Source organism: Carica papaya, chromosome 1, assembly GCF_054855325.1.
Source record: "Carica papaya isolate Zhongbai chromosome 1, ASM5485532v1, whole genome shotgun sequence".
NCBI lineage: Eukaryota > Viridiplantae > Streptophyta > Magnoliopsida > Brassicales > Caricaceae > Carica > Carica papaya.
In genome coordinates this window covers 23,389,334-23,417,107 of record NC_142309.1, presented here as the reverse complement: position 1 = coordinate 23,417,107, position 27,774 = coordinate 23,389,334, and the positions used below count along the sequence as shown (strand labels likewise).

The window sequence follows — 27,774 nt, the reverse complement described above, 5'->3', positions numbered from 1 at the left end:
TTTTTCTCTAAATTGTACACCCTGTACCTTTTTGTATCATCGGTATAGTCTGTAAAAATATAATTTTCATTTTTGTTATTAAATTTTGATCTATTTTGGATTGGCACATGAGCATAACATACACAACCAAAAATCTTCATATGACTAATCACTAGCTTGACACCACTCTATGCTTCAATTGGAGTTCAATTTGGAACAGATTTTGTCAGACTCCTCTTCAAAATATAAATTGTTATATTTACTGCTTCTGCCCAAAAAGTGTTAGTCATATTTTTCTCCTTGAGCATCGATCTAGCTATCTCGATAATTGTGTGATTCCTTCTCTTAGCGACACTATTTTATTAAGCAGTATATGTTGCTGTCAACTGTCTCCGAATACTGTATTCTTTACAAAAACTATCAGTATTCTTCGAGGTAAACTCACCACCTCGATCACTTTGTAAAATTTTAATTTTATGATCACTTTGATTTTGTACTATGACTTTAAATTTTCTGAACACTTCAGAAGATTTTGAATTTTCTTTTTTAAAAAATATATGTCATTCTTGAATAATCATCAATAAAAATTAAAAAGTACTAGTTTTGGCCTTGTGAACGTGTTTGCATCTTCCCATATATGTCGATGTGTACCAGTTCAAGGGGTGCACGTGCTCGCTAAGATCCTCTAAATGAAAAAGATGCTCGATGTTATTTGTCGAAGATGCATCTTTCACATGTGCTCGACTTTGTGTTGATAAGTAGTAAGCCTTGAACTATATTTTTGACTCTTACCAGCTTTAGAGCATTCTAGTTGATATGACCATACCTTTTATATTATAAATCTAAGCAATCAGCAACTTCAATTCGTAATGCCATTTTTTAAGCATATTTTATTTAGAGCGAAAAATTTCTAGACCTCTCCATATCAACTATAGCAAGGAAATAACTATTATTTCCTTGATCGAAAATTTTGCAACTTCCATCTTCAAAATGAACTGCATAACTATTTTATAAAAATTGTCCGATACTCAGTAAATTCTGTTTCAGATAGGGCACTAATAGCACATCTCGAAGAAATTTATGTCTCATCTTAGATTGCACAGTAATACTGCCTTTGCCTTTTAGCTTGAACCAGATGACCATTTCCTATACGTACCTTAATTTCGTATGACGCATCTATATCTTTGAACAATTTTTGATTACTTATTATGTGGTTTGTGCAGTTACGATCCAGGTACCAAATATTATTTTCTTCTATTGCAACATGACATGTGAAGAAAATATTTTCAGAATTTTTATTTTCTTCTATGAAATTTGCGCGATTATGAAATTAACTTCTGCTTCTTCAGTATTTTGCGATATGACCGTGCTGTTTGCATTTGTTGCAACATTTCTTCTTCCAACATCTTGACGTATTATGATTTAATTTCCTACGTATGTCACACCACGTATTTGAATTTAAACCTACTTCTCTTTCAGTTTGATTTTACTGCTTCTCTATATTCTGTTCACATTTTTTTTTGATAATTTTTTTTATTTGTTAAAGAAGTTTGAGTTGTAAAACTATTATTAAAAGTACTTTCAACAGAATTGGCCCCACTTTGTAATTTTCTTGCCTCGTGTGACTCCAACGAACTCATCAATTGTTGAATCATAAGGGTAGACAAATTTTTTGACTATTTAATTACTGCAATAATATATTTATATTTTTCATGTAAGTTAATTAAAATTTTTTCTACTACCTTTTGATCAACAATTTCTCAACCAAAATTCCGCATCTGGTTCATGATCTTGATCACCTTCAAAAAATACTTCTTTATTTTTTTGGATTCCTTCATTTGTAAATTTTGAAATTGTCTACGCAAAATCTGTAACTTTACGGCAATCACTTTTGTGGATCCCTAAACTCTTATTGCAATATATCTCATGCTTCCTTTGATCTAGTTATACCAATTGTTTGAGAGAACAAACTCTCTGTAATACCTTTTTATAGTTATAGTTGACGTCCTTTATCTAATCTTCCTCCCAACTTTTTTACTTTTGCTGGTGTTAGTTGATGTCCAGCAACAAATTGAGAATAATCATTCTCAACTATATCCCACATCTCTTGTGATCGTAGCAATGTTTGCATTTTTATCTTCCATACATCATAATTTTCTTCAAAAAAAAATATATTATATTTAATTTGAATGGAATGCTCTTAAGAACAAAGTATAATTTATATATAGCCAGCAAAAAATCTCCTATTAATTTTTCTATTGGTAACCGTTTATTTATTTTATTTAATTATTATTAAATTCTGTTATTTAATTTTTTATTATTTTATTTTAATTTTTTATAACTACTCATTTTAAATTAAATTTTTCTATAACTAATAATTTAATTAAAAAAATTAATTTTAACAAAAACACAATTACATGTATGATGTCATACCCATAATCGACAACTCTTGGAATCTATAGATAAAGGCTACACGCTTCTGCCATATCAATGGATTGTGGAGTTGAGATTCTCTGCACAGCTGCAAAGAGAACTACACCAGTACTATTTCTACATACAGCCTCAAAACCAGTCCAACCATGTTTCTCTGTGGAAGCATCACAATTAATTTCTTTTGTATACACCTGGTGATGGTGGAATCCAATGTAACAGAGATTTCTCCCGTCCAAATGCATTCTCAAAGAGTTGGCGAATTAATTTCTTTTATCATCTAAAGCTCCGCTACGTAAGCCTGTAATCGTTGAATCAAAGTATAAGGCTGAATCCACTTACCCGAGTATAATCATTAGTTTCAATCGTCGGGCAACTTTCCTCTTCTGCTTCAACTTCTTCCTCCCCGGTATATATATATATATACACTAAAGCTTCTGCTCACTACCATAACCGGACATCAGCTGGAAACCCAACACAGGAGGATAATTTCATATTTCTCTTCTTCCTTAATCGGGCCTCTTATTGAAACCAGAGGATTTTTTCTTCTTTGTTTCCTGAATCGAAGCATAACCAGATTCAGATTATCGGACAGGTTTCATCCTCTGTATACATATATGTGCCCATATATATGTAATGGCAATATTGGCACTGATCTATGCCAATTATATATACATAGATGCATGTCAACTATGCAATTAATTTTAGCCCAAATATATATATATATATATATATATATGCAGAGCACGTTAGTTAAAACCCAACCCAAACTCCAGACTCCATCCTCATAAAACACAAAACATATATCACTCCTTACAAAGCCCAAACCCGGCCAGCCGAACACTATCCACAAAAATCTAACGTAGCCCGTCCACTTATTCTCCTCATGGACGACACCGTTTTTGGGAAGGGAGAAAACCTCTTTTCTGATCGACCTACGAAATGAAAGTAGAGAGCTAGAAAAGCTGAAATTGACAAAGCAGAAGAGAGGAGAAAGTTGCATACATTACTTACATATAACCATTAATAAATTAGTTAATCAATTAATTACTTAAACCCATCATTAATAATTAATTTAATTACCTGCCAAGGCGGACTGTCACGGCTAACGCAGCGGCTTCCCGCAGCTGCAGTGATGATCATGCAAAGAGGACTGACTAATATAACAAACACCGGTCCTTATTTCCTGTTTAAAACTCCTTGCATGTAATATGCCATTCCAGACCACACCACCCCCTAAATTATATCATTCACCTTTAATAATTAAATGCTGTGTGTATATATATAATATATCTTTCCATCAAACGGTGCCGTTTAACATCATGCGCGATCACGCGCGTGTCGAAGCAGGGAGGGATTACTAACTTGTGACTCCAGCGACGCCTTTTGCTTTTACTTTATTTTATATTTTATATTTTATGTTTTATTTTATTTTATTTTATTTTTGAGCCGATGTAGTATCGTCTATGTGGGTGGGTTTGTCTACATAAGGAGGAAAACAGTTACAACGGAAACTAATCAAGAAAAGTTGTGGCTTCTTCTTCTTCTTCTTCTTTCACCGAGCTCATCAACAATGGCGATGTATTTCATGAGATTCGGCAGCGAACACGCACTGATGAACAGATTGACCGAACGGCAAAAAGCTCTGTTTGAAAACCACTGCATCTTCCGGTTCCCTCAGCAAAGACTCCAACAGTTTCGCCCATGGCCAGATCGTCTTCCTAGGCCGACGACACGAATTAGAAGCGCTCCCATTCAACGTCATTTATCAAGATTGTCCAGAAAGAGGCGAATCCATTGCAACCTACCTCACCAACCATCTCCAACTCCAAACTGACGCCTATGGTCATTTCAAGTCCGCCGACGGCTTAGGCATTTTCTTGAGAATCGAGGGTCAGCTCGCGGAACAATGCTTCATCGTTGACTAAATGCCAACTCCGTTGAATCTTTTCTTGACGTACTTAAACATTCTGATATTACAGTTTCAGAATATGGAATCCTATCGAAACATTCTGGTGATGTCGATAACTTGCACTGTGGTGAGGTATTATAACTATGTCGACATGACCGATGCTTCCTTCTGGTAGGCAATGAATCCTATTGGCTTGTGTGCAAGAAATTTGGTTGCGGCGTATAACATGCAGCCTGGGCTTGATTCTTTATACAGATTGAGGAGACAACATAGATTTGATGAGATGATGAATTGGTACTTGTGTATTGGATGGCCCAGATTTTGTGCTGTTTGCAACAAAGTGATCCCTCTCTGCGACGTTTTTGCTATGCTGCAATGCACGCATTGTCTTCACGAGGAGTGCTGGATTGGGTGGTCCAGGACGAAACTCTTTTGTCCTGTTTGTAAAGTAGTCTATATGTGATTGAATTGTTTGATTTCTTGGATGGATATCTCTCTGTGGGTTTTGGGTAGAGCAACGATTACTCATTTTCTTTTTCTCTCCATAGAAAATTGCAAGATTGGTTTTCTTGAATGATTGATTGCATCGCAAGATTCATGTATTGAAGGGTTTCTTTTTTTGGACGAAGATGATATGAACTTTTAGTTGTTGCAGGGATCATATATCATCATTGAAGTTTTATCAGGAAAAATAAGCTGCTGGGTAATAATGATGTGATGGTTTTGATATGCTTGACTTTATACTTTGTGGGTCATGTTGTTTTCTATGAAGATTTGCTCGCATGAGAATAATAAGTTATTTTTATTAGGAAATGAATTTGCATGCTGAGAAACATATATATGCACATGTGACAATGTGTATACAGCCACATATATATGTTAGTAATATGTATGTGTTGTGTTATATTCATGCATACATATTGTACCAGATAACCAACAATATAGAAGCAATATCTTGTCAGCATAATGAACTTAAGCCATATATATATATATATATATGCGCACATGTATTTAACTATCTGTATACAGCCACGTGTGTGTATATATATATATATATGAGTGATATGTCATGATATCTCTACTGTTTGTGTAGTGTTTATAATCATGCATGGATATTGTACCAAAGAACTAACAGTATCGGAGCGATATTTGTCGTTGTGTATAACTAATTCTTTTACAAGAAATAGCATCAATAGTTTGTCTCTGTATATACATATAAATTACGTATATAATATTGTAAAGGTATAATACATATGCATGCATGGTGTCAGTGATATCATTATTTAATTAGATATTTTCGCTAATAAAACTTGAGACAAAATTAAATCAGTTTATCTCTAATGTAATATATATATATATATATAATAGTTATTCATTTAAAATTTTCATCCCATCAAAGCTATATTATCTCGCTTAATCTGTATAAAGAATCAAGCCCATCTGTGAGTTATACGCTGCAAGCAAACTTTTTGCTGTAAAAACAAATAGGATTCAATTCCCACCACAAGGAAGCATCAGCCATATCAATATAATTATAATATCTCCAGCATAGCAACTTATCAGCGTCACGATAATATTTTGATACAATTCTATATTCTAAAACTACAAAATCATAACGTATAAATACGTTTTGAAAAGATTTAGAGTTTGTATATTATCAACATTGAGGTATTGCTCTCCAAATTGAGCCTTGAATTTCAAAAAATGTTGAAGCCGTTGGCAGCCATGAAATGGTCATAGGTGTTGGTTTGGAGTTGAAGATGGTTGATGAGGTAGGTTTTGATGGGCTGGTCTCTTTCTGGACATTCTTGGCAAAATGACGTTGAAGAGATTGTTTCTATTATATATTTAGGGGCTCAGCAAGAGGAACTGATTGTGGGTGAAGAAACTCTCAGTGTCTCTGCTGGCGGCTTCGAGGATTGAGAACGCAAAGACACAACACACCTTTTTTTTTTTATCTTTGATCAATAACCTATACTTATATGTACATAGATATAAAATATATGTATATATTGTAAAGGTAAAACCCATATATATATATATAAGCTAAAAAAATCATATTTTTTAAGTAAAATAATTTTCTTAAATAAAACTTTTAACTAGATAATATTTTATTTTAATTCATTAAATAAAAAAATATATATTTTATTAATTAAGTAAAGCGTACATGCTAATTATATATGAAATTACACAGTATAATTAGAACCTCTAATATTCTATTGAGAAAAATAAATACAAACAATTCAATCAAATAATTAATTAATTTTGTTACAGTATAAAATTTTACAGAATATATTTAGTAAATTGTTTTCTTTTCCCTCAATAAAATTTTGCAGCAGTTGATTGTATTGGGCCCATTAGCTCACAGGTTTTCGGCCCATTAGTTCACCGGTTTTGGGCCCATTGGCTCACCGGTTTAGGCCGAGTTACATGAGTTTCCCGCGTGAATTTGACTCTATCGATACGACGTCGGACGTACTCCCTCCATCTACAAAGTCGAAAACGTCATCGTACAGGTTTAATCTATGTAAAGGGGAGAAACAGTAATAACGGAAACTAATCACGAAGAGTTGTGGCTTCTTCTTCTTCTTCTTCTTCTTCTTCTTCTTCTTCTTCTTTCACCGAGCTCATCAACAATGGGGACGTATCTCATGAAATTCGGCAATGAAAATTCACGGATAAACCGAATGACCGAAGAGCAAAAAGCTTTCTTCTCAAACCGCTGCGTCTTCATGTTCAAAATCCGGGATGCCCACATCAGGGACTCCAACCGTCTCTCCCACCCCACCGGTTCGTCTCAGTAAACTCCATATACAAATTAGAATCACTCCCATTCAGCGTCATTCTTCAAGATTGTCTAGAAAGAGAGCAATTCTTTGAAATCCATCTCATCAACGGTCTTCTACTCCAGACCGACGCCTTCGGCCACTTCCAGACCGCCGATAGCATTTACTTGGCACTCGAGGATCAGCTGGGAGGACGGTTCTTCCCCGTTGATTCAAAGCTAACTCTGTTCAATGTTTTCATGACGTATGTACGCAATATGATATTACAGTTTCAGCGACTGCCATAGTATGCAAATATTGTGGTGGTGAGGATATATTGCGCTGTGGCGAGAATTTACGACTATCCTGATGAACATGATGCTTCGATGTGGTCTCTGTGGAATCCCGCTAGGTTCCGTGCAGGAAATTTGGGTGCGGCGTCTAACTCGTAGCCGGGGCTTGATGCGTTGTCCTGGTGGAGGAGACAAAATGAGCTTGATCCGATTCATTTACCTCTTGGGTTTAGCAGATTATGTTTTATTTGCAGCAGAGTGATTGCAGACAACGACGCTTTTACTCTGCTGCAATGCCTGCATTGGTTTCACCAGGTGCGCTTGAATAGGAGGTCCCGGGCCTTTCGCATTTGTCCTGTTTGTTGGGTATTCTATGGATGATTTTCAATCTCTTCCTACCATCTTTAGGGTTTCCGAAGAAAAATATTGCAAGATTAATGGTGATTTTTTGGATCAATCGGGCCCCTTTGATTGAATATTGAATGAAACTTGCGAGAATGGTTTTCTTGAATGATTGATTGAATCTTTTTTGTGGGTTTTGGGCAGAGTGATGATCAGTCATCTGTTTTTTTCTCCGAAGAAAGTTAAAAGATTGGCGTATGACCGTCATTTCATGTTTGTTTTCATATCGCAATAATGATTTGAAACACTTTTTATATCGCAATGTTGTGCAAAGATTTCATGTTTGGGTCAGTCATGCATGAAATTTTTTCTGTTCATTTGATCGATCATCATACAAATGCAATGAAAATTGATGATGCTTTTTTCTTTGCGTATAAAACTTGTTTTGCACAACATTGGATGAAGGCCCGATGGAGTTTCTTGTGGAATGTACTGGTTTGATTAGAGATAAAAGCAGTCATACATGTGCGTGCATACCCAATAAATATGTATATTTATTCACCCGCAATTAATAATGTGTATATGCGCGGATATGATCTGTATATACATATATATTATACGTGAACAGTTTCCTATTATATAGATATATAAATGTATATGTTTGTCAATTATGTAAATTAATTAATAATGTGTGCGTGCACTTAAAAACAGCAAAAGTGAAAAATGACCGTTTCAAGTTTTGGGGAAAATCTCAGAAATGAAATAAAAATTTCAGAAACTCCGTTAAATCTTTTTACCACGTGTTTATACATTGTGATTTTACATTTCCACAGCAAGTTATTGACATTATGGTAATGTTTTGATAAAACTTCATATTTTATATAATTGTGAGATCACATTGTATAAACACGAATAGAAAAGGCTCAACAAAATTTATATTAAGTCAACTTTGAAATATTGCTCTCCAAATTGATTTTTAACATTCTGTTTGAATCGTAGTAAATGATAAAATTTTAATGTATGGTATTCCACGAATGTAAAAAAATTATGTTTATTTCAACTTCGAATGATAACAAACAATATCTTATTGGTAAATTTTGGATGAATTTTAAAATCACCGGATCAGTGGCATGTGAACGTCATGTTACTTTTTTTCTTTTATATCCTTCATATAATATACTTAATTTTATTTTTATCATCACAATTTCTTATTTATTTTATTAAATGTAAAAATTTAATTTGTAATAATTATTTATTTGAATATAAATATAATTATATTGATAAATAATTTATTTTTTTTATTATATATTTCTTATATACTACTTACTATTACATAAATAAGTAGAGAATAATTAGTAATTTAACTGAAAATATAATCATATCATCCTATCATCTAAACAAAAATATATCATTAACATACATTAATATATAATTATTTCAAATATAAAAAAATTTTGTCATTCTCATATTATGTTATTGACATCTAATCGCTGTCATTACCATACATTAATTAACTATCACTAAAATTTATTCAAACATGGTATAAGTGTCTAAGAAAATATTGGTATTGAAATAGTTGCAGGCATCGATTTGGAGTTGGAGATGATTGATGAGATAATTTTTGATAGATTCGACTCAATTCTTAATAATCTTAACAAATGAAATTGATTGAAATTATTTTTATTTTGTATTATCAATTTAAAAAAAGGAGTTGGTTATGGATTAAGAAAATTTTATAGTCTCTGTTAACGACTTTGAAAATTGAGAAAAAAATTTTATAGTCTCTGTTATCATTTAGTGTTTACTGCAAAATTAAATATATATATATATATATATATATATTCACTTAGTATAGGTTATACTTACATTTATATATGTATGAAATATATAAATTGTAACGACGCCGGAAATTTAAAGGAAATGTATATAAAATTTCTAAGTGCGGAAGCGAAATAAAATAGATTATGGTTAACATCCATTACACAATAACCAAAACGTATTAACCGTATGAAAGAATAAGCTAACTAAAGTAAATAGTATAAATAAATACTATAAGGAAAACTATAAAATCTTTAGGCATCTACTCGTCGTCTTCCTGCGGAACGGGCTTGGGAACCAAGCCCTCCTGATTTGAAATAGTTAAGTAAGGGATGAGTTACACTAGTCCAGTAAATATATCTATTTCACTGTCACATAATTAAAGGTTGGTAGAAAATAAAAACGACCAATGAAGCATAATTTATAACAAATTCATTTATCAATAATAAAATCCTTTACTGTCCACTTATCTCGGTGAGATTCATGAAAACAATTTTTATATTTCATATTTTTATATTTCAATCATCAGACAACAAATTTCCTCTTTTATCAGCCTACCAGTATCCATGGGGGTTCCCGCCACACGGGAACCCTTCACTCTAACTACTTAATTCCATGGTCGTCCCCATACCCCGTCCGGTATGAGCGTCAAAATATTTAAGGTTTCCATACCCCGTCTGGTATGAGAGACAACGTTCCCAGTAGGGTCCCCTATGGATCGATCCATCCACCATCTCCCAGGATATCTAGTGAGGCTGTCAATCTATCCATTTATCAACTCAATCACATTCCTATTTGTTCGTAGTCTCAATTACCTAATCAAACATGAATACGTAAACCAGTAACGAACACCAGACAAGGCAAACATAACATCGGGTTCACAATAATCAAACCATAACGAATTAAACAGTGATTCATACATATGAAGCCACAGAATAAACAAATCAGATATTATACTGCATTTAAACTGTAAAATAAATCAAACAGGAACTGACCGAAAAATATATTAGATTCAGGCTCCATTAGCAACCTTAATTAATTATACATATCTATTAATTTATAAAATACCGTTTTATCATTTATTAAACTTTAATGCCGTGATAGAAAATGGGGTGAGAGATCCTTACTTGATTTGGAGTCTAAGACTGGTTTTTTTACTGCGCCTACGGGCTGTTCCTAGATTTCTTGAATTTTTTTTCGGGAACTAAAACACACTTCTGGTACCTACACGTGTCCACAAATAATTCAAAATCAGACCCAGGGCCTGTTCGGCCAATTTCGAAATTCTGGCACGGCGGTGATCCGCCTCGGGTTGGCCGTTTCCGGCCGAATTCGGCCAAACTTGCATTGGTTCCTGTGATAAAACACACGTAGGGCCCTCGGTGGGCAAAAAAAAAAATACAAAAAACCGAGACTTACCTGCGGCGGAGCTCTCGGGTGCGGCAGCTCCTCCGGCTCGAGTCGCGATTTGGTGTTTTGCTCCGGTCAACCTGTAGAGGAAAGGACGATGGTCACAGTGGTAGAAAAATAACATCGAACGGAAATCGAAAATGGCCTCATTGGAGGCAAAAATCGAAGAAACCCGCGGCGGCATTTTCCGGCCAATTGGCCAGTGATTTGGCTCCAATTTGGCCACAGGTGGGTTTAGAATCAAAATCCGAGCCAAAGGAAAAATTTTTACCTCGTTTGGCAGTCGAAAAGTGCTCCGGTGCGGCGACGGGTGGTGGCGGTCAGTTCCTTCGGTGGCTGGGCTGTCTTCTCCGGCGAGGGCTCTGGCAGTTAGGGTTTGAGTTTGGGTGTGGATGAGATTATTTATAACATTCCGCTTTCAATCTGAGCCGTCCATCACAATTTAATATGGACCGTCCATCGCGATGCGATCTGGATCGTTCGTGCGTGATTCAATCTGGGTCGTCCGTACGCGTGCAATCTGGGCCGTCCGCACGCGCTTTTGATCTGAACTGTCCGTGCGCGCAGGAACAGATCTCAGCCGTCCGATCGCGTGCACGCGGATCGCCCACGTGGCCCCGTTCCGCGTGGCCTCCTGCGTCAGCATTTCTGCCACGCGGTGTGTCCTGGTTGGCCGGGACTGCTGACCGGGCTACTGACGGGGCTGCTGACGTAGCACAATTTTTCTAAATTATATTTTGACCCCTGGTTTTCGATTTTTTTTCAAAAATACTCTCAAAATCTGAATTTTTATCCCTCTTTCCGAAAATTGTTTTCAATTAAATCTCAAAAATAATTTTACCTATTTTTATCATTATTTTTATTTTTATTTTTAATTAATTAAATTAAACTAAATTAAAATTATATATTATTAAATAAATAATTATTTAATTTATATAAATTTATAAAAAAAATTAAAACGAAACAAATTAATATTCATAAAAATAATAATAAATTTTTGGGGTGTTACATAAATTAAGTTAATTTAAACTTTGTAGCAAGTGATTAAATATTATTTTTATTATATTACCTTTGGTGTATGTATATAATATCAAATATATTTATTTAAAAAAAAAACAACAACAAGCATCTGACTTGTATAGAAGCGTTATTCTAAAACCGTTGGATTTAACGTACTTTATTGAATCCTGTCTCCAGTTCTTTGATTTATCAATATAAGCCGGCTAAGTAAAACTTTCCTCTGTTAATGGCAGATCTACTCCATTTTACGATCCCTCCAAAGACGCCATTTTCCCTCACTTAAAAAGTTAAAACTTTTGCACAATTAGGATCTGTCTCCAGTTTCTTTTTTTTTTCTTTTCCTTTTTCCGTTTGAAACGATGAACTTGTACAATTCACATAATCATCAACATCAATCGCAGAGAATGGCTCTTGCAGGACTTTTCATGATTCTCTTACCGATTTTCATGCCTAATCTATTTGGCCCATTGAGTCGCGCCTCACCTTCTCTGTTCTCTGTGCGTCTTTGTTGTTATTGGCATTTTCCCCCTTCTATTGTTTTATGATTTGATTTTAGACTTATGATTAAGCTGAGTAGGCACTGATTACCAGTTCCCATACACCATTTCAATGAATCTCAGTGTAATGTGTACGAATCACAAGTTTTTCTTTTACTTCAGTTAATCACCACTTAATTGTTTGAATATCATTAGGGAATATAACCTAGTTGATTGAAAGATCTCATCAAAGGATACTTTGTTTGATTGTTCCTCTTTTTAGTTTTGTTATGTATGTGTAGCTTGAGTGTTGGTTTTATATGACAGAGGGTTAACTGGTAGTGTAGTATTGACTGCAATGCAATTAGAAGCCTTGTTATTTTCTAATGTATACATTTTTCAAATGTTTTTTGGGTGTTCTTTAACGTTTATTCTGGCATATAGAAGTTGAAAATTTTATGATCAATTCTAGAATGGATTTCTCCCTCACTGTTTTCTTGCAGATAACTATGTAATTTGTGATATTTTTTGCAACTTTCTGTTAGTCTATAGAAATGCTAAAGGAACTGTAGCCTTGTAGGAATGGAATGCTCCAAAACCTAGACATCTGTCTCTATTAAAAGGGGCTCTTAACCGTGAATCTGTAAGTGGGTTTTATCAACTTGGTTTAATTTCTTCAAAGACTTAGGCATTTAAGTTTTTCTCTCATTTTTCACATTTTTTTCCAGTCTATCAAACAGCAGTCGGAGCTGTGGTCTCCCTTGGCCAACCAAGGATGGAAACCTTGCGTGGAATCTCCCAGCTTCCCTTGTAAGTGTTTGAAGCTGCAGCCAGCAAAGAGTTGTTCTTTTCACGGGTTCATTCTATTGACATTAGGAAATAGGCCATGAGATCTTCACCTTGGTCAGATTTTCTTCAGTTGTTGTATCTAATGAACTTAAATTATCTTCTTGCAGCACTGCCAGAGAAGTCTCAAAGGTATCTCCAGGTGTTCCTTGATGGGGGTTTAAACCAACAAAGAATGGGGGTGAGCAATATCAAATGAAAGGCAATCACAAAAAGCAAGCATATCCATGTGGTCAAAATATTATTTAATTTAGTCGTTTTCCACTTTTGTTCATGTAGAGTGGCGTTTCAATGTTTTCTGATTTTTATTACATAGATATGTGATGCAGTTGCTGTTGCTAAGGTATTGAATGCAACGTTGGTGATTCCACACCTTGAAGTAAATCCTGTTTGGCAAGATTTTAGGTATTTACAAGAGTAACCTATCTTACGACCTATACTTATATCATCAACTTTTGCGGTCCAAGATGAAGCCATTATGGAAATTGACATGCATATTTTCTACAGTTCATTCACAGATATTTTTGATGTAGATCACTTCATTAGTGTCCTTCATAACGATGTGCATGTGGTAAAAGAGTTGCCTCTTCAATACTCTTGGAGTACAAGGGAGTATTATGCTACAGGTATTCGAGCTACTAGAATTAAAACAGCACCACTCCATGCTTCCGCCAACTGGTATCTGGAAAATGTATTGCCTATAATGCAGAGGTTAGTTGTTCTCAAGATCAATAGTTTTATGAGAAATTAATTTATGATGCTCCTTTGGTTTTCATATTTAAAGCTTTTCAGCATATTTGGCTTTTCTGAATCATTCAGTTTTTTCTTAGTTCTTATTCCAATAACTAGTGTAAAGTGCTTATGCTTGATCTCTGTTTTCTACCGTTATCATGTCATCCCTAGAGGAATATAAAGTATAATAAATACTACATGACTCTTACCATTACTGGGGAAACTATCCTTATCATAATTTTTTCACCATTTCCCAAGTGAAGGCTGAATTTGTGGTGTTATAATTTGGAGTTTTTGATGGCATTTTCTGACAATAAAAATTTGGGCCACTAATGCATTATATAATTGGTTCTTAGAAGTTTCAGTTGAATGCAGCTTAGATTCTTACTTTATACATGTGGAGCAGTCTCCATAAATTTATTTTATCAAAGATTTTCCTTGGTCTGTAGTAAGTTAGTAGTGTCTAGGATTCCCTTTCATCAATTATTTCTCCTTTGGTCCACAAGTGGACTGATCTATCTCTATAAATTCTTTGTTGTGATTGTAGTTATGGGATTGCAGCAGTTGCCCCATTCTCACACCGTTTGGCTTTTGATAACTTGCCTGTGAATATCCAGCGATTACGTTGCAAGGTCAATTTTGAAGCACTAGTGTTTGTTCCTCATATAAGGACATTAGGGGAGACCCTAGTTCATCGCCTCCGCCATCCTCCTGCAAACTTTCAGAATTCAGGAGCTGGGTCCCTGCAGGAAGAAAGGCATGCCTCAGAACGAGTGGGTGCTGAACAGTTTGTTGTTCTACATCTTCGCTTTGACAAAGTATGAACCTCAGTTTCTTCATTACTTATTAATCTTTTGTGTCCAGATGAATTACTATCATTATATAGCCTTTTCAGTTTAATATTTTGCAAATTCATACTTCATGTGAATGGAAAAGATGTATGTTGTCAGTTTGTTATCTGGAAATAGGCATTGAAGTCAGTGAGACTATCACTTGGGGTTTCATAAGTGCTACTTTTTTTTTCCTTATGGGTTGACTTCTATCTTCTCCTATCGAACTTTACTCATTTAGGATATGGCTGCTCACTCAGCCTGCAATTTTGGTGGGGGTAAAGCCGAAAAACTGGCTTTAGCAAAGTACCGCCAAACAATTTGGCAAGGAAGAGTCTTAAATTCTCAGTTCACTGACGAGGAGTTAAGAAATCAAGGACGTTGTCCTTTAACTCCGGAGGAAATTGGTTTGCTCCTTGCAGCTTTAGGCTTCGACAATAATACAAGATTATATCTTGCTTCACACAAGGTTTGTTTTCCTCTACTCCCAGAAATAAATGTTCTGAACTATTAAGAGCTCTAAATGCTTGAGATTCACATGGTTTTTGGCATTTCTTCTCAGTGACAAACAAACCTTTGATTTCACACAGGGAGTCTGACATTCAGGAGTCCATATTTTTTGGCAGGTTTACGGTGGAGAGGCGAGGATTTCAACTTTGCGTAAACTATTTCCCCTAATGGAAGACAAGAAAAGTCTTGCCTCTGAAGAGGATTTGGCCAAGGTTGAAGGCAGGGCTTCTTTGTTGGCAGCCGTTGATTATTATGTGAGCATGCAGAGTGATATCTTCATCTCAGCTTCCCCAGGAAACATGCATAATGCTCTGGTAAGGAAGTTTCTTAAAGAGCACGGTACAGTTCAATAAAACCATCATATCATGACTAATTTTTAGAGTGAGAAACTATTAATCCCAAAAAGAGTGCCATCTATATATAAAATAGTTTTTATGAGCTTTTTAGTTGGTCATTTTGTACAATTCATAAACCATGAGTGATGAGTCATCTATATAAATTGGGAGAAAATATAGGTTATGAATTTAGTTCTCAACAACAAAATGTGATAATCCATTCTAGAATATGTTTTGGGTACTTAGAATAAGAACAATTCAAATCATCTCAGGACCTTTTTTTTTCATCTGTCAACAGTTAGCACATCGAGCTTACTTGAATCTGAAGACCATAAGACCAAACATGGTGCTGTTGGGTCATATCTTCCTGAACAAGAGCATGGGGTGGTCAGAGTTTCAGCATCGAGTCATCAATGGGCATAAAAATAGACAGGGACAGATCAGGTTGCGAAAGGAGAAGCAATCCATATATACATATCCTGCTCCCGATTGCATGTGTGAAGCTTAAAATGAACTCAGACATGGTAATTCATAAAGCTGTAATTAACCATTTTCAAACGTGATTGTTGTTGAGCTAATGTAGATTCTATTTTACGATATGAATCTGTTTTTTACTACAGCATGTGAAGTTGACATATTAAGATATTAATTAACGCAATGGTAAATAAAATTCAAATGGCAGTAACTATAGAGGGGACCATTTTAATATTTTCTCCCTCTTTTTGAGCAAGTTTGGTAATCAGAATTATCTGCTTATCCACAGAGACATGAATAAGGGCGTGTTTGGGACAAGTAAAAGTTATTTAAAGAAATCATTAAAAAATTTGCCTTTATTTTAAAAGAGTAGTAATTCTTCACAACATTGTTAAAAATTGAAGGCTACATTGTTTTAGTTAAAATTGAGACAGTATTTTTAACTTTTATTAAAATTAATTCAGAAAGAAAGAAAAATATATCCAGGACAAAGATAATATTCTTTAACAAACTCCATAATTTAAAATTAATCATTAATCACTGGAGAGCAGTAATCAATGCATCTACAAATGTTTTGGTTAACAAGTATTTACAGTTCTTCACCCCAATGATATACATATATATATACTGCATGACTCCAGCTTAAAAAAGGCAGCTGCATGCAATTTCAGCATACTTCGATTTGATAATGTTACAATTTTAATCGTTGTTATCATGTACCCAACCTAATCATTTTGGCTGGTACCATCTCTCTTGTCCTTGCCGAGGTTAGGAGAACAATTCCCATTCCAGTGAGCAGCTAATTCCTTTGTCTCATCCTGTCCGGACGGCACAGATATTTCCTCGATTGGAAGAGTCAGTTTTGAGCCTTCCAGCGCAACACCAAGAACTATGTTGTCATCTAGCGGAGGTCTGAACACAGATGCTGATGAAATCTGCCTCTCTGTATCTTGCTTTTCCGGTATGCCAGCTGAAAAGTTATCACTTTTTCCACTGCCAGATTCTGACATTTCTGATGCATTCCATGTTGTAAAGGAATCATCTGAATTCAATCCACTTTTCTCGTCTTCTGTCCCTCCCCCTCCCGTGCTTTCATTTCTCAGCTCTTCGGAGATGGTTTGGCGTGAATTCTCCAGCACCAAATCCCCACTTGGAAAATCAGATGTCGGCACTGCAACCTTCAAGCTTGAAGCTGATCTGACCTTTTCTCTTTTGGAATCAAGAGTCGATGCTAAATCAGACTCTACATCTGCCTTGGGGTCAGATGTTGAAGGTGCTTCATCTTTCAAGTCTTTTTCTTCATTTGTTTGCAGGGAATGAGTAGAAGATTTAACTTTTTCGTCGTCCTTGATTTTATAAGAGGTCTCGATTAGGATCATTGGACTGTAAGTAGATGCTTGAGTGAAAATATCAGCAAAGGGTACATTTTCCAAGTCAGCCTCACGGTGCATTTTCTGCACTGTGCGGATTGGAGTGGCAAGTCGGGCTCGGTGATGGCTGATTACCCTAAAAAGATCCAGAAGTATTGCTTCCTGTTCAAAACAATGATGACTATTACAAGTTGATTTTATGATCTAAATCATTTTCATCAACTTACTTTCAGCATATATCACTGCTGTTGAAGCTTTTTATACATGCAGACCATGATCCAGAGTCAATTATATAGCATGCCCGAGGAAGACTGAAGTTATGGCATAAGCAAATGCACTGATCTAGAACAACAGCTAATCCAACAAATAGTTTCCAGAGCATAGATATAATGACAAAGATGCACGTGGGAATAAGTAGATACAAAGGGAAAAAAATAAACAATATAATGGCCTTATAGAGAATAACTGGGGATGAGAATCTACTTGTAGATAACCTTACCTTAACACAGAGGTATTCTTCAAAATGTGAGGTCTTTACAAAGCAGGATACCAGAATCTGCAACATGGGCCACCAAATATAATTGAAATTTGAGACAGAAGCAGTAATCACTTAAAAAGACCAAAAAAGAACAAAAATTCAGGTTAAAAGTCTACCAGAGATCTTCTCTGTTTAAATATAAAGTTGGGATTAAAAAAGAAAAGTCCAAAAAATCAAAATTGGGTTCAGATGACCAATCGAAGTACTAACTGGAGCAAGACATAATGCACTTAAGCAACATGAATGCAAAAATATATGCACAAATATTTTCTTCCAGGGAAAATAAATAATGCTGACAGAAGATAGAATGTGAATCGTAATATAAACATGTTGCACCAGGACATCCTTAAGAACCAAAATGATCTTTACCCTGACTTTGTAAAAAAAGAAAAAAAGATCTTACCCTGAGACCTTGGTTTTCTGGACCTATATCTTCTAGAAAAACTCTCCTGTGCAATTTTTTATGCTCAACTTGAGGATTTTTTGCCAAAACCTTGCGCATATCAGCCACGATATTCTGTCCATAAAAAGGGGTGATCCTAGTTCTGACGTGACATAAAAGAGCCAGATAGATTCCTGAATTCAGGAGCTAGATGCCAAATAAACCAGATAAACTTCTTACATTGATTTTATTGACATCCAAGTGACTGATAGCAAGATAGGTCTTGATACGCCAATGGGTCTTTTGGCTAAGATTCCTCACAACATTTACAGTAAATTGATGGTTTGGAATATGAACTGCTTCGCGATCATCGCCTCTTATAATTGTTGGTGACCACCAACCCACATGCTGAAATAATACTGATATAAAGTAAACAACCTTTTTATATTTAACACTATCATCCAGATATTTTTTGGGTGCATTTGGCAGGAACAATCTGTTCAATCTTGCTCACATTTCTAACCTATATGTGCCCTTCGACTCAGATAATAAGAAGAGGAAAATACAAACCTCAACTGTACCAGAAACTTCATAGCCTTCAATCTTGGTCTGAATCCATTCGTGCACAACAAATGGCCGTGTTGCATGGATCATCACACTCGAAAGAAAATTTGTTAATATCTGCACGTATCCGACAAAAAAGGAAATAAAAAGTCATAAAATTTCATCAACCAAAGGTCTAAGAAACTGCTCTGGCTCTTTGATAATGTCTACAGGCAAGAATGATCAAAGATCTTCCATAGACAAGAAGAGAGCAGGCTTTTGATTAATAATATAAAAAAGTAAAATGGGTTTCACCTCACGACCAGCAAGGGTGAGCAACACTGTGCCAAGACCTCCAGCAGTCAGCCATTTCTGGGTAGAGAACCCCAGCAACTCCATGAACAATGATATGGCAGCAACCCAAACAGCACTGTAAACAGCTTTTCCCGCATAAGCAAAACCCATCTGCAAGCAATCAACAATATAGTGAAAAAAGAATTATTAGTAGCACTTTGCACCCTCAAAGCACCTTGGTTAATACTAACTTGGGGAAGTGAGCAAGAAATAATGAAAATATGTGATTGTTCCCTATAATATTCAAAACATACAATAAACTGCATTTGTGGAGGCAATAAAGGTAGATTCATTCAATTTGGCTTGTTGACTGCCTTCAGAAAATCTTTGAATAAATAAGCCAATTAGAAATGGAATTAAAAGTGTTGAACCATCCAAGATTATATGATTAAAACAGCTTGTCATCACCTAAGACTTGGACAGCATTACAATGTCATACTAGAAAGATAAGTAGCAGGCTTCATAAAGCAGAAAAAGAGGAGAATCATAGGTAAAGAGAAACTGAGAACAAGATGCATTATTATGGGAGCAAAATATTGAAAAAATTATTGGTCTGAACCATGAAGATAATGCCACTCTTGACAAAAACTTGAATTAGACAGCTGCTGCCAGGCACAAAATTAACCAGTCATAACACCTAACAGACAAGGTAACGAGTCTATCTTTGACTCTAAATAGGTGCCAAACTTGACTACTGCTTGAAATTGTTATTCCATCCTAATGTTTTGAAATGAGGTCACGGTATTAGAAGATCATGGTACTATTTGTTCAAGTGTCAGTGTAGAATGCATCTATCTAGAAACTGGTGAAGTTTCCGAGTTCATGCTACTATCTCTCACGTGAAAGCTGTAAACCGGTGTTCCAAGTAGTGGTAGAAGTTCAAGAAATGAAGATTAATTCACAATAGAAAATAAATAATAAATAAACAAAGCAGATTCCATTACAAAACCAGTGACCAAGACTTGGTCACACAAGATCCCAAAACCAAATTGCTTAGTGAAATAAACTTAAACCCAGACAAGTCTATGGACATTGATACTCAGATCTTCAGTGCTGAAAATGCAAAAACAGGATATTGTTAAATATCCATAATATTGTAGGAACAGAAACATACACTTCTTGCCTCACTCGATGTATTTGTCTCCATAAAGGATTTTTGAGCCTGTTGAATCAAGCTGCAAAGGAGAACATATAGCAAGTTTAAAGTCACAATCCAAGGCCCCCTACCAGATCAAGCATTCAGAATAAAGTCTAGAATTACTGAAAAACAAGATATCATCAACACTTCTTTTCCGGACAAATTAGAGAAACCCCCTAGAGTTATTATGAAATAGACAAAAACCACTTTATTCTTAAAACTGAACATAAAACTGCCGAATTTCCAAACTACTGTACTGTACCCCCCAACTATTACATCTTATTTTTTTCATCCATTTTAAATCCTAAAATACCCTTTTCCATTTTTTTTTTATTTTCATTTCATTTTCATTCTTCATTCTTATTTTTTTATTTTTCCTTCTCTTTATTCAGTAACAAGTATCTCGATTTTTTTTTCTTCTTCATTTCTCCTTTTTTCATTTTTTCTTCTTCATTTACTACCCAGAAAATCCCTCCATTTTTCCCTTATTCTTTTTGTTTTGTTTCCCTTTCCTCTTCATTTCTTTCTTTTTCTTTTCCTTTATAATTTCTTTTCTCTATTCAAGGATCAGTAAACCCCATCCTCTTTTTCTTCTTTCTCTTTCTTTTTCCTTCCATTTTCTTCCATTTTCTATATCCACCTCTTTCATCCGTCTTCTTTTTCTTTTGTTTTCAGTTTTCAGTTTGGGCATAAATTAGATTTTAGGTGAATAGAGGAAAGGAAGGAAAAAAGAAAAATGGAACAAAAGAAAAAAAGACGAAGAAGAAAAAAATGGTGGGGTCACTAATAACTAAATAGAGTAAAAAAATTAGGAAAAAAAGCAGAAAAGGAAAAGGAAAGGGAAAAATAGATTGGACTTATGGTTAGTGAATGGAGAAAGGAAAAATAAAGTTAAGGGGAAAAGAAGAGAAAAAGAAAATTGAGTAGTGGTATGTGAATATAGAAAAGGAAGAATAAAAAAATAAGAAAGAAGAAGGAAAACGAAAGGAAATAAAAAAGTTAGATGGATAAAGTATTTTAGGTTTGAAGGTAAGAGTGCTGATGTAGAAAATTGAAAGGGATGCAAAAGGTAACTGATCAAATGGTAAGGGGTTTCTCTATAATAGTTTCAAACTTGGGGAGTTTTACGTTTAATTTTAAAAGTGTAAAGGTATTTGTGTATTTTATAAAAGCAGCATTTCTGTAATTTTTCCTTTTTTGGTTGAAAAGAAAAAAGATAAATATAAATAAACAGGAATCCAAGGGAGTGTCACCTATATAAAAAGCTTTATAAATAAATCAAAATACCGACAAGGTCTCACAAATTTTCGATAGAAAAATGAGGATAACCCTTAATCAAAAAACATAAGGTCTAGAACCAATAATCCTTAGTTCTACTGAAGGGAGAAGCTAAGCCCTAAAATTATTTCCTTCAGAATGATCCACATGGTATTAGGGAGACACCATGAATACATTAGAAAAAAAATTGAAATTCGCATTTTGAGGTGGCAACAGACCAAAAAACAATATAAGCTTATACCAAGAAGTAAAAAAACTATATATTTTTACCCAAAATTCAAGGAAGTATATAAGAATGAAAATTGAAATTAGCATTTAGAGGTGGCAACAGACCAAAAAAAACAATATAAGCTTATACCAACAAGTAAAAAAACTATATCTTTTCACCCAAAATTCAAGGAAAAAAAATAGCCAGCGGGAGAAGGATCTATAACATTTCCACCCAAAGAAACAGAAGGAATATTCTTCCTTTAATTTTTGTTTTAATTTGAACCGTAAAGCATGGGTACTTTTATGATTCAATTTGCATACTCAAACAACATATGTAAACCACTAGGCTAGAGAATCTAAATTGCAAACCATTTATTTTGGCCAACTAGCTGATCGAGTTCCCATATGTAGGTCATTGGAAAAGCTATTTGAATAATTCTTTATGTTTGACAGCTGAAAATGAATACAACATATAACTTTTTTTTCCCTGGAGAAGGAGGGATGAAGAAAATGCAAATTTGACAAACAAATAAGGAAAAAAAACAGCACTCACCTTGACAAACAATATGCAAATGCCAGCACTGTTGATAATGACTGTATAAAATTCAAAAGTCGTTGCTTAACAACTTGGCTGGCTTCGGAAGGCAATACGACTGGGTCTACAGCTCTGAAACACAAAATGAAAGGATTAGAAACAAGAATCATTTAACTCAAATTCTTAGCAATGCATATGTATACCTGCAGACAAGTATTGCACCAACCCATAGCAGCAAGGGTTGAAGATATGAGGTCATAACATAATGTGTCCTACTTTTCTTCCAATTAACATCAGTCCTCTGGAAAAGAAAATATTGCAGAAATAAATAATTGAAATAAGAGATTCAGCCACTGGTGAAACAAAATAAGAGAGTTAATACATTAAGGAAGAAAATACGCCCAAGACGAATGAGCGGCCCAACACCCCATGTAGCAAACAGAAGAATACCAACTGCTGGGATCAATCTAAGTACAAGAGGACTTCCACGAAAAGCATCATAAGACCTGGAAAGTCACCAAGAAAATTTAAAAGAGATTATAAACTCAACAGTGAGGAAAAGAAAATATTATTTGCCATTAACTAAAATTGCAATAGATTGCGACTTGCTATCAAATTCCACTTCAAACTGAAGGCGATTGTAATTTTTTTCAATACTATGCATACACATATGCAACTGTTGTAGTTCACTAGTTCTGTTGCATTTCTGTATCCCAGAAATACAAACATATAGATAGATATATCTATAATATAAAAGAATACCTTGAAAAAAGCATTGCAGCAGATCTAACAATAGGAATTTCATTTCCTCCACCTGGTGCTAGAATAGATCGACAAAGAAAAACATTGCACCTGGCAGATACAGGAACTATTGGCCCACGTATGCAGTTAAAAAGGTGGATGCTCCCATCATCCTGTCGCTGGAAAATAAAAATAAAATTTCACACTGTTTGAAAGCCATATGATGATCAAAGAAAACTTAAAAGGTGACCACATAATTGGAAAAAATAATCAGCACTTCCATCAATATTCTTTCTATACACAAGCAGATCCACAAAAAGCACGTGCTGTACTAAAAGCATTAACAGCTGAAATCTTTACTCAACATTTGGGGGGTTTGAGGTAAAGCTTCCAACATTGACATTTTATGACAAGAAGTAATTCCAAGAAATAGTGTTTAATTTACATCCAAGCTATACCTGGATAATGATTAAACTAAGATGATGAACATAAACACTGACAAATTTACATGCAAGAAACTCCAGACAAGGAAGCAGTTTCCAAAATCTTTCATGACAGATTTATGTACATCCAGAAAAGTACCATAGCATGTGATGAGAGATTGATCTTGACAAAATGATACCGACTTTTTCCAGCTGCATTCTGCAAAAGAAAGGAGACACACAGGAAAAGTGAAACATGAAAACAATAATCATTCGGAAATTCGAAGAAAAAAATTTGGTCTCTTCAAAAAATTGCAAATCTACATACAATATATTGCTCACTGTATCTATATTGATTGCGGACTTTGAATTCACGAGAAAGTTGTAGTGAAGCAGAATAAACCATGCTTGGAAAGGTGTTGACACTATGATAATCTCAATATCATAACGTAGTTCAAACTTGCTTTGCCTCTGGTGCCAAGGGATTTGGCTTCAAAGAAAAATGGGAGAGATAAGAGAGGGTTCAAACCACAATACAATATCGGCACCTCCCATAATGTTAGTACAATCCTTCAAGGCACAGAATCCATTGACTAATAACATTAAATTACTCAGAACTATATGATTCAGACTTTTCATTTTTTTAAAAAAAAAAAGTTCTGGACTTCTAATTTCTGCAACAAATTTTACAGTTTGCGAATGCTTATTCGCACCAAAAAAAGAAGCAAACAAATAAATTAACGAAGCAACAGACGGAAGCAAAGAGAAATTGGCCTTAACGCTTAACCAATCCAAGCGAGCAACCAGTCCCAGTCTGATTTCCTTTTCAATTCCCAACAATCTAACTAGTGATCTACTCATGAGGAACAAGGAAATGAATACTAATTCCAAGTTTTAAAAATCCATTAAGCAAAATGTCTCATAATTTTGTCCCATCCATAAGGCCTAATTTCCCAGATCACTCAAAAACTATACTTATATAATACGTTCCCATCAAGTACACAGAACTTCGAGATAAAAAAGCACGCAATTTACCTGTTTCGATACAAGTACACAAACGATAATTCGCAATTTTCCTGGGAAACAAACAAGCAATGAGGACTTAGAGAAATTTCCAAGAAAACTGGATGAAACATTGAACAGTAGGAAAAAGAAAAGAAAAAAAGCGTAGGGATACCAGACCTGGTTGAGCGCCAAAAGCTGGATAATTGTCTTTAGCTTCTCCGACACTTTCCTCTCACAGAAACCGGACATTAATGAAGAAAGTTGCAAGCATTACGGAAAAGAAACCCAAAATGAGTTTGCTTCCTGCTAACATACACCGCGCTTGAAAAGTCTACTCAAGAACGTGGCCCAATCAAGTTTCAAGGATCCGGATGAAAAAATCCGTTCCGGTGGACCCGCGAGTTCATCATTTACATTCTAGTTACTTTACGCGGCGCCTTGGCATTCTCATAACGTGCGCCGAGTGCGTCTTCTTCCTCTCTGGTTTCCGCTTCGCGAGTGACGAACTGACAGCTCACCTCTTTCGGATGGTAAAGATAAGTGTGCTTTTTCTCTTTTTTTTTTTGTTTTTTTTTCTTTTCCCTGTTAATATTTTACGTTTTAAATTCTCCCACTAAATAAAATATTTTTTTTTCTAAAATTAAATTCTATAAAATATAAATATAAGAATAACACAAATATAAAAAAATTAAAATAAAAAATATCTTCGTCTTAAGTTAATTTTTAATTCAATTAATCAATTTGAGTTCTTATACTTATTCTTTAATCTGCAAAATCTGTGGTTAATTAAACATAACAAAAAAATTAATTTAATTATATATGAAGTATTAAACATGCAAGCCATAAAATAATTAATTAATGTATGTGTCAGTTACCTTTAAAATAGTAAAAGTTATAAATTATATAATAATAAATATTAAAAATTGAAAAATAAATTCTCTAAATTACTGTTACTGTAATTTTATAAATCATGGTTTGAATTTTAAGATTATATTTAATCAAACGAGTCACAATTCACCATAAAAATTGAATGCGATTTTTGAGGATTTTATATGATTTAATTTTATAGAAACTTATATTATTTTTAATTATAAAATTAAATCTTATAACAAACTCTTATATTATTTTTAATTATTATGTATATATGTAAAAAAAAACTGCGATCAGCATTTTCTCCACTATTAATGCAATGTCCCAAAACACTGTCTGCGTTAATTTGTCATAAATCGAAAATGGACATAAGAACAACAAGCCACCATGCATTTGTCAATAAATGACAAATGACACGTATTGGGTACGTGGACATTATCCTCGTGATCTCATTGGGTGTATATATATACATACAGACGTATCTATATCTATATATATATATATATATATGACAAGGTATTGTTGCATGACTAGATAAATATTATTTTCAATTAATTTAAACTAATTTTTATTAAAAAATAATTATATTTTCGATAAAATTAAGCAAATAAATCAATCAACCTCCTATTGTAATTTAATGCATAGATAGTTGATACGGTAAAAATAATATTTTAAATGAACGATATAATTTTTTTCTATTTTAAAATTTTAATGGCTCAATATTTCTAATATAATAATATTTATAATTCAAATCACTATTTTTTTAAAAAAAATTAAATTAAAACTGCTGGTAATTTCTGACTTTAAATTTTATATACAAGTCAAAGTTACTTTTTATCTTTTAAAAAAAGAAAAAACACTATGGAAAAGGCTGTTATTTGTTGACCGTTGTAATTGATTCACCCAATTTGAACATTCCACCGCCGGCTTTTATTTGACTGTGTTAGGTGCTGTGGGTCACGACCCATACTGCGTAGCATCTTGATTGGGCTCATCAAGTGTGCAGCATGTGTCGGGCTGAACTGAACTCGAGCTGGGCCTCAACATTATTTAATTATAATTCTTCTTTTTTTAATGTATTTAAACTGGAATTAACCTAAAACTTATTATTTTTATTCACCTAAATGATTTTATATTTTTGTGGAAGATTAATTATTAAGATCAAAGTAGTATATACAATGAATATATACTTAAACAACGTTTAAAATTATTCTATTCATAAACAATAAATTAATATTAATGAATTTTATTAATAAAAAAAAACAACCAAGTATAGTTTTTCTTTATTTCTTGAGTACATAGCGGGTTACTGATAAATTTCAAAAAAATTAAATCCTTGATAATTATGTGTACATGATTGAATTTGAAAAACTTTTAGATAGATATATTACATATGAACCGAAATTTTTTAGTTAAAAAATATTTCTTTTTAATAATTATGGAACAATTACGAAATTTTCTATTAGAAATGCGGGGTTCTAGTGACAACATAGGGACTTCGTTTATGAAGTCAAATTAATATGTTATAAAAATAAATGTTTGAATGTCAATTTCATCAATATCCAATCTCATAAGTATCATGCCAAATCTTCTAAATCAAATCACTTTTTTTTTTTTTTTAACATTCTTTGCTCCGGAATAATTAACTTCGAAATAAGAAAGATTAATTTATATATATATTAATATTAATAATAGTAATAGTAACTAATAAGAAAAATAGATTAAAATAAAATAATCAATAAAAATTCTTACGGGGACCTTTTTGAAAAATAAAATTTTCTAGTAGGGTCATTATGCGATAAAAATGAGCATATTTGAAATAAATCTGAGTGATCAGGTATCACTATATAATTTCAAAAAAATGGGTCATGTTAAAGCCCAGTCAGCAACGCAACAAATTGTCATATGTTGTGTGACAGTCGTATCGACAAGGACTCCATGAGAAAAGCCCACACTGGCAATTTGCGTGCTAGGAGGAACGAACGGATCGTGGTTGCTCCTGCGCGCCTAGACGGTCTATATTCACACCCGCTTAAATTTGAACGAACGACTTTGATGAACCCCACATCAATCCAACAACCCGTACGATCAACGGTTCAGATCTGATAAGGCTAATTGATCTAACAATTAGGATCACTCGCGAGATAAAAATGTGGGATGCCCTAAATAGACTTGATCAGAAGGCTCCCATTGCTCCACGTGGACCCGAATGAACG

The 27,774-nt window shown here is 34.2% G+C and overlaps 2 protein-coding genes across 7 annotated transcripts; one reads left to right on the top strand and one right to left on the bottom strand.

The window, feature by feature from the left end:
- Positions 1-12,127: 12,127 nt before the first annotated feature.
- Positions 12,128-16,317, top strand: LOC110818876 (O-fucosyltransferase family protein). Its single transcript, XM_022047895.2, has 10 exons — positions 12,128-12,466; positions 13,026-13,088; positions 13,174-13,255; positions 13,402-13,472; positions 13,608-13,696; positions 13,799-14,002; positions 14,571-14,841; positions 15,095-15,322; positions 15,480-15,677; positions 15,997-16,317. Exons 1-10 carry the CDS (start codon positions 12,329-12,331, stop codon positions 16,204-16,206), a joined length of 1,554 nt encoding a protein of 517 aa, XP_021903587.1. The 5' UTR covers positions 12,128-12,328; the 3' UTR covers positions 16,207-16,317.
- Positions 16,318-16,669: 352 nt separating this feature from the next.
- Positions 16,670-25,181, bottom strand: LOC110818698 (mechanosensitive ion channel protein 3, chloroplastic). 6 transcript variants are annotated; one of them, XM_022047653.2, is made up of 15 exons: positions 24,866-25,177; positions 24,719-24,759; positions 24,012-24,173; positions 23,844-23,903; positions 23,283-23,440; positions 22,903-23,026; positions 22,724-22,821; positions 22,539-22,652; positions 20,474-20,534; positions 19,321-19,470; positions 19,033-19,143; positions 18,703-18,870; positions 18,484-18,597; positions 18,042-18,098; positions 16,670-17,704 (listed from the first exon to the last, which is right to left on the bottom strand). In XM_022047653.2, the coding sequence occupies exons 3-15, from the start codon at positions 24,087-24,089 to the stop codon at positions 16,898-16,900; spliced, it is 2,100 nt and encodes a 699-aa protein (XP_021903345.1). In that variant the 5' UTR covers positions 24,090-24,173; positions 24,719-24,759; positions 24,866-25,177; the 3' UTR covers positions 16,670-16,897. The 6 variants fall into 6 exon arrangements, with proteins under 6 accessions (XP_021903345.1, XP_088077730.1, XP_021903343.1 ...); XM_088221604.1 differs by having other exon boundaries at positions 23,373-23,440; XM_022047651.2 differs by having other exon boundaries at positions 24,026-24,173.
- Positions 25,182-27,774: the final 2,593 nt, after the last annotated feature.